Genomic DNA, 7,109 nt, shown 5'->3' with positions numbered 1-7,109 from the left:
AATCTCTAAGCTCAAATAAATCACTCTAATTTTGATAATCAAATTGGGGGAGTTCACATACGAGACTCAAATGCTACCTATGTCCAAATGATGTGATTATGTGTGCCTTCAAACGATGTAATTGTGTTTATAAATTAATTTTAAAAAGGTGAGATAAAGATAGACACGTATATTTCACACACACAAAAAAAAGATAGAGAGAGACAGGGTGGAAAGAGTGGAATCGAATTATTATTTATTTGTCTACACAATTGAGAATCAAGTATAGGGAGATAGCCATATAGAAGTAGTAATAACAATTTGCTAAATCATTCCAAAAAACAGTTTAAATAGTGTATCATCCTTCACTACATCTTAGATACCAAACTAATAGAGCTTTTCTTTCAGATTATTCATGATGAAAGTTCTGATTAGGTCCTCCTTTTTTGAAAGTGGGTTGATGTATAAACGTGTTATGGTTTGCATCTAACCCAAAGGTACACAAATACATAATACATGAGCTTATATACACAAATACATATTGTGCTTACATGCACAATATGATCTGCTTGACCTAAATTGAATTTGATGATATTATGTTTACATGCATAATTTGGGTTAGGTAGATTATATTGTGCTTACATGCACAATATGATCTACCTAACCCATATCTAATTTTGAAAATATGGATATGTGCATGAAGGATTCTTTCCCATAGTCATCATATACTTTTTAACATACCATGGATTTCTCAATGTCAATTATAAACACTTCCATATGTCGTGCTTAATAAATAGATGCTCAAAGGCAGTAGCAATCAAGGAAATTGTGGAATCATGTACCTCAAAGATATTCTAACTTTAACATTATAGGTCTTGAGCCATGATATTTGCCTTACATGAATGCATGCTTCTTAGTGTTTTGCAAGAAGGCATAGCGAGATCTAACACAAGCATCATATAAATTAATGGTCCCCTTGAAGCCCTCGCATGCAAACTAACTTACATGTTTTTTTTCAGCCAGATTAGTGGTTTGCATGTGTGACAGTAGTATCGATTACATCCTATAAGTAAAGAAAAAGGTAAAACAAGCTTATTTTTTACAAATGAATTGTTTGCTCTAAATGTAGAAAAAGAACAAGTACTACACTGCATACCATGGATTTCTCAATGTCAATTACAAACACTTCCATATGTCGTCTCTGAATGACTAAATTCTCAAATCTTGGTGAGCCTCAAGTCATGAATTTGAGCCTTAAGCATGCGTCATATAGACTTATAGAAAAGCCCTAGTGGTAATTTTAAAAAAAAGGCAAGTTATCATTTGGTAATTTTTTACTATTGTAAAGTTACCAAATGGTAATCATCAATCTAAATTAGATTACAATTTGTAACTTTTTAGTAGTTTGGTTCCAAGGTGGTTACGAATTTATATTGTGCCAGCCCCCCCTCCCCCCCCCAAAAAAAACAATGATGATTCACTAATTTCCTAGTGTACATTTTCTATTGGATTTGATGTAATTTGATCGAGTGTTCTCTGATGCACTTCTTTATCAAGATGTTCTTATAAACGTATGTAAATAACAATGGCATACAACACTTCAATCTCGATTGAAAGAGAACTGAGAAACCTGAAAAGAGTGGGGGTGTGCATTGCATACAACTCATGTTAGGACGCTACAAGAGATTTCAGCTTCATGGGGAGTATGAAAAGAAGTATGAACAGTGAGACCTCCCGGTTTTATACGATAATATATACGTAGTACAGGATGACAATGTGCGTGCACTCAGGTGGGCGGGGGTGCAGATCGCCAAGATGGGGGGAAGACGCCCCACATGAGCGCCACGGCGAAGAACACGATTTGGATAAGCAGAAGCCGGCGGCGCCGCTTGACTTGGCCATGCAGAAGGTGCACAACGTGGCTTGCTTCGACGGCGGCGAGGCGGCGTTGAAGATTGGAGGACTCGCGTAGAGGTCGGGCCTCTTCCGTTATGTTAACGTGGGGTGATTGCGGTCCCTCCAAGTGGCCGGGAATAGCCAACTCTTTTGCAGCAAGGTGGTGGCTTCCACGCGCTTTCTTCCTTCCACGAGCTTTCCCCTGTTTCTTTAGGGCAACATCAGCATTTCCGTCAGCCCTCCTTTGCTCTTGATCATCACCGTTCACTTCTGCCAAGTCCACTCTTTCATCTTGTGCCGCATCAGCCCATATCTCTTCTTTTGCTACATCAGTCCACTCTTCATCGGCCACGTCGTGCCCCGACCTCCCTTCTGCCACATCGGCTCTAGACTCTGTCACCTCTTCCTCATCCCAAGCCTGCATTTTTTGTGTAGACCTAATCTCATTCCTTATATCTGCACCGTTGGTTTCCTGATCAACGCCTCTCCGAACATCACCAAAAGCAGCAGGTGATTCTGTACGCTTGTTTTCTAAAGAGTTCCCCGGATCAGCAATCTTCACATCTGGTGTACTCTGTGCTATCCCAGCTGGAAAACTCTTAAACCTCCGAAAAGTTTTTGTTTGCTTGCTCTGGTTGTTAGCCGCCTCTTGCTGCTTTGCACTGCTCATAATTATATCTTCAGCACTCCGTTTCTTGACAATCTCAACATGCTTATCACTAATCTTCTCTAATCCTTCTCCATTATTCCTCGGTAGCTCCATTCTTTTAGCAGAGCTTTGAACCTGAACATCGCCTTTCACAGACTGCAGCAGTGAGCTAAACTCATCTTGAACATGGGTGCCGGCTATTAATGCTAGGGTTTTGTTAGGGTCGTCATTAAAGGAAGGGTAATCACGTTTCTCTTCAATAATTGGGCCCTCAGATCTGCTAGGGCTTGCTGTTCTCCTACTAATTGGCACATTGCTGATAGAGTTTAGATCCAATGTCTCCCATCTATCCTTTGAAGGCGATGATCCTCCGCCTGCATGACATGGCGAAGCTGCTTGATGAGGTTTAGTGAAATCAAAATGCACACGTCTGTACTCCCAGCAGGTCTCCTCTCTTCCAACAGTTTTCTTCTCAGAGTAAAGGTCCACATCCGCAAACCCCCTTGATCTACCCTCATCAATCAAGGCCTTTTCAAGCTCCTCAAATTCTTTCTTATGGTTTTGTGCAATGAGATCAGAAGTGGATAATCTCACTTGACCAGGTGAAGGGTCTCTAGACAAGGCCTGTTCAAGGGCGAGGTCATATGTGAGCTGTTTAGTCATGGTTTGCTGATTAGGGGTAGTAGTAGAGGAAGAAGAAGGCAAAGCAGAAGCTCTTAGGTTACTCTTTCCTGTTGTATTGATACGCTTTAATGGAAGCATGCGGTTACCTCTTGCACTATCCAAGCGCTTGATATCACCATCATGATCTTGATCTGCAACATTAATAAGGGTTTCCAATCTTGATAGACTAAAGGGTGAGTGCTGCGGCGATAAGGTGGTTGGGGACTGTCTACCAGAAGCAGTCGGAGAAGGGGAAGCCATGGAGTTTCTGTCAGACGAAGAAGCTCCTCTAAAAGAATGCGATTCATTAAACATTATGGGGGATAATGCAGTGTGCTTAATCACTTTCTCAGCTCTCTTTAGGGTCGCCGTTTGCCTTTTAAGCTGAGAAGTAAGCTGCTGGCACTTATGGTCGGCTTCAACTCTCTTTGAATGCTCCACTTTCACAAGCCTTACGAGCTCATTGTACATGGAGAACACCTGCACTAAACGTTTCTTATGATTTTCATGCTCCTGCAAATCCTTCTTTGCCTTCTCTGGTGTAACACCAATTCTAGAACCATTTGGACGCCATGTTTTAGAATCCTTGTCTGACATAACATACTGCTTCCTCAAATCAGATTGCCTATCTTCTGCAAACTTCTTCATGTGGGCAAAGTGTCTATCCATGGTTTTTGATTTGGATAGCACAACACGCAACTGCTCATCTCCACCAGCTTCAGAACCACCTTCACCATTGAATAGCTGCTCAAAGTATCTTATTTGCTCTTCAGCAACGCTCGATCTCCGCTCAGCCTCTCTTAATCTTTCCATTGGTACCCAATCCTCTTGCAAGCTAGTTAATGAATCCCTAAAACCACCTTCATTAGCTGCTAGGCCAGCTAAAGCACCTTCTCTTATAGCCTTTAAAAGTCTTATAGTGCGACCTTCGGATAGAACAATGCGCTTATCAGTTTCGGCATCTCCTCGGAGCCAATCAAGGACCTTGGAAGGATCTTCGTTAATAAGGTGATCATTAATAATCTCCGAATCAGCAGAGTCTCTTTTATAGCCTCTATCAGGGGAAACATCTCTCTCGGAATCAATACTATGATGGTGATGATGATGATGATGATGCGGATGTCTTCTTCTTCCAGATCTTCTATCCGGCGAGGACTCTCGTTCTGATTCGGTTGGAACGAGATACTCATCGGAGCTCCGTCTTCTGTCCTGCAGAATTCTCTTCATTTCTTCCATTTCACTCTTTGCGATGTTCGGTGGCTCCTTCTCCTGTGCTAATCGAAGCCTTTTCTGCTCTTCAACTTGTTTCATTAAGTCGATACCCTGTGTTTTTGCAAACTTGGCCATGCTGCGCCACTCCTGCTCGCTCAGCTTGGGCTTCCTCTCCCGCTGCCACCCATCTACCTCTGTTGCGTCGACTTCATCTTGATGCTCAGAATCACTTTGCCCATCATACTGGCTCTCTGTGTTTTCTGATCCTCTCTTTGTACTCAAGCCACCATCAGTATTATCTGTTGAGCGAGACCATTTATTCGCGATCTGGGGTGCCAAATCACCTTTATCCGCACCATCCTGAATATCATCAGGTCGCCCATCCGACACCCTCTCTACATCGCTTAATGAACTCATAATCGCAGGCGCTAAGTACTGATCATTGCCTGAAAGCAGTGTTTGTGGTTAAGCGCCCTCAAATGACGCTGCGGCGCAGGTATTAGAGTGAATGACTCTGACTGATTATCCCTGCTGGTATAATCAGCCATTTTTGGGTTTAATTAATGAAAAGCTCACGAGATTAGCCAGATCTACGTGGTCATTAGCTACTGGACACGTCAATCGACCCACGTAACATAAATAAAATGCCAATTACTTGCTAACTCATGCTAAGCAGAAAAAAAGATGAATGTAAATACGGAAAGTAAGCTTACCCGGATTAGGGGGTTGAGCTGCAACCGAGATTTGGGTTTTTGCAGCATCAATTTCGGATGACGTTCCCGCAGCGACGCTTTCATGGCGCAAAAACGAGACCGCTGCGCCCTCCTCAGCGATATCTTTCACAAGCATGATTGTGCGCCAAAACTGCTCACGCAACCAGCAATAATAGTTATAGCTTGGCCGAGACTGAAATTTCTTTGCGGGATTCGACGCATTTTCTGGCAGCTCTCAAGGTTTTGCATCCTGCACGAGTTCGGCAAGCCCGCATTGGTCAAAAGGCACTGCAGATCGAAGCAAAACTGCAGTGCACATTACCATTTTCACGAGAAAACGAAACGACGTTACCCTCGACAATTCCGGCTTGAACCCTTTCGTTGCGAACTTTGCGAATGAGGTTCAATTTGGATGTGAAATAGATAAAACACAGTGCATAAAAAAAACTCAAATAGGGGCACACCAAAAAAATGACTCTAATCTTTTTTTTTTTTGAAAAAACAGGAAATGCCTTCTAAACCAAAAAAATCTATAGAAGAATAAATGCTACAGAGAAGACCCTTGAATCTAAACAAGTGAGCAAAGGTGAGATTCATTCCGCTTCTCTAATGGTAACAACAAGGATCCCTTGCATCATATGAAATCTGGTTGAGTAGATCCTTTCAATCCTTGACTGCCAGGTTTGCCACCTGTGGTCTTGCATAAACTCCAGCATGGTCCTGCCCTTCTCCAAAGTGTCTTCAATTCTTCTTGTGCCCTGCAAAGCAAATTTCTTCATCTCAGCCATAAATTCAGATTTTTGTGACTGGTACTCTTTCCTGCAAACACAACTTCATTTCTTTCCTTCCAAATACAATTCAGCATAGCACCTCTAATATTATGCCAAAGCAAAGGATCAAGATAGAGGCACTCTCCCAACAAAATTTCCTTTTCATTGAATTTATTAGGGTGAATCAAATAAAAACATTCATGCAAAATTTTTAGATATTTATGATTGTGGGGGCAGCCAAAGAATAGATGTTGGATAGATTCCTGGTTGGAATTGCATCTGAGACACATTCCATTTCCCTTCCCTATTTGCAGAGCTCTCAACCCAGTCCAAATAGCCTGATGGGCAATCAACCAAAGGAGGCAAGATTTCTGTTTCCTGAAAGAGCCCAAATTACCTTAAATCTGTAGGTCCACTGGTTAATGCTCCAGTTAATCTTCCATTTTTCATTAAGTTTAGAAATAATTAGAAAAGCATTGTTACTATGGAGAAGGGGGAGAGGGAAAAGAGAGTTACCTGAAGTCCACCTGCAGCATTGGGAGATGAGAAACTTACCTTGAAAAGAAAGAGTGAGCCCTGCCTATCTTACCAATTCAATTCTGTCTAGAGTGAGCCCTGCCTATCTTACCAATTCAATTCTTGCAGGCAGCTGGTTGAAAGATTATTAGCTAACTCTAAAGTCCAGCCCTGTGTGGACCAAACATCCTTCCAAGTGTGAATACCTACCTTAAAAAGTTTATGAGCTTTAATCCAGAGGTTTTTTTCTATAACAGGGAATTGAAGACCAAACCAAATGGATTCAAAGCAAAGACAGCTGGCTGAATATCTGAGATTGGGTTTAATAGAGATATGGTTCCTATATTCATCCCATGCTATCCACATGGAACAGATAAGGGAAGAGCCTTTAGGGTGGAATTTTTATCTGGAAAGAAAGATCTCTAAGGCATTAAAACCAATCTACGCTTTCAAACCATGAATGTGAAACTTATGACAGTTCCTTTTTATGAGTATTGCCGAGTAATCTTTTGAATCCATACTCTTGCAAATCCACTTATAGGCCAATTTAATAGCCAACTTATTAATATCTAGAAGGCCCAGCCCCCCTTGAGTTTTAGGCAGCAGAGCAGTTTTAAGAGAAACCTTAGATATTTTTTTGTTGGTTCCATCCCCTCCCCACAAAAAATTTGAGGTTTGAGAGTGGAGTAACTGCAAGTGACTTTTAGGAGG

The 7,109-nt window shown here is 41.7% G+C and overlaps 1 protein-coding gene across 1 annotated transcript; it reads right to left on the bottom strand.

Moving 5' to 3' along the window:
* Positions 1–1,765: 1,765 nt before the first annotated feature.
* Positions 1,766–5,437, bottom strand: LOC147617124 (uncharacterized). The gene is made up of 3 exons (XM_086776442.1): positions 5,369–5,437; positions 5,113–5,263; positions 1,766–4,845 (listed from the first exon to the last, which is right to left on the bottom strand). Exons 1-3 carry the CDS (start codon positions 5,435–5,437, stop codon positions 1,766–1,768), a joined length of 3,300 nt encoding a protein of 1,099 aa, XP_086632568.1.
* Positions 5,438–7,109: the final 1,672 nt, after the last annotated feature.

The sequence above is a fragment of the Cibotium barometz genome, chromosome 37, assembly GCF_041138505.1.
Source record: "Cibotium barometz isolate CiBa-2024 chromosome 37, ASM4113850v1, whole genome shotgun sequence".
Classification (NCBI taxonomy): domain Eukaryota; kingdom Viridiplantae; phylum Streptophyta; class Polypodiopsida; order Cyatheales; family Cibotiaceae; genus Cibotium; species Cibotium barometz.
The sequence above is the reverse complement of the archived record's forward strand: the minus strand, read 5'-3'. Positions and strand labels throughout refer to the sequence as shown.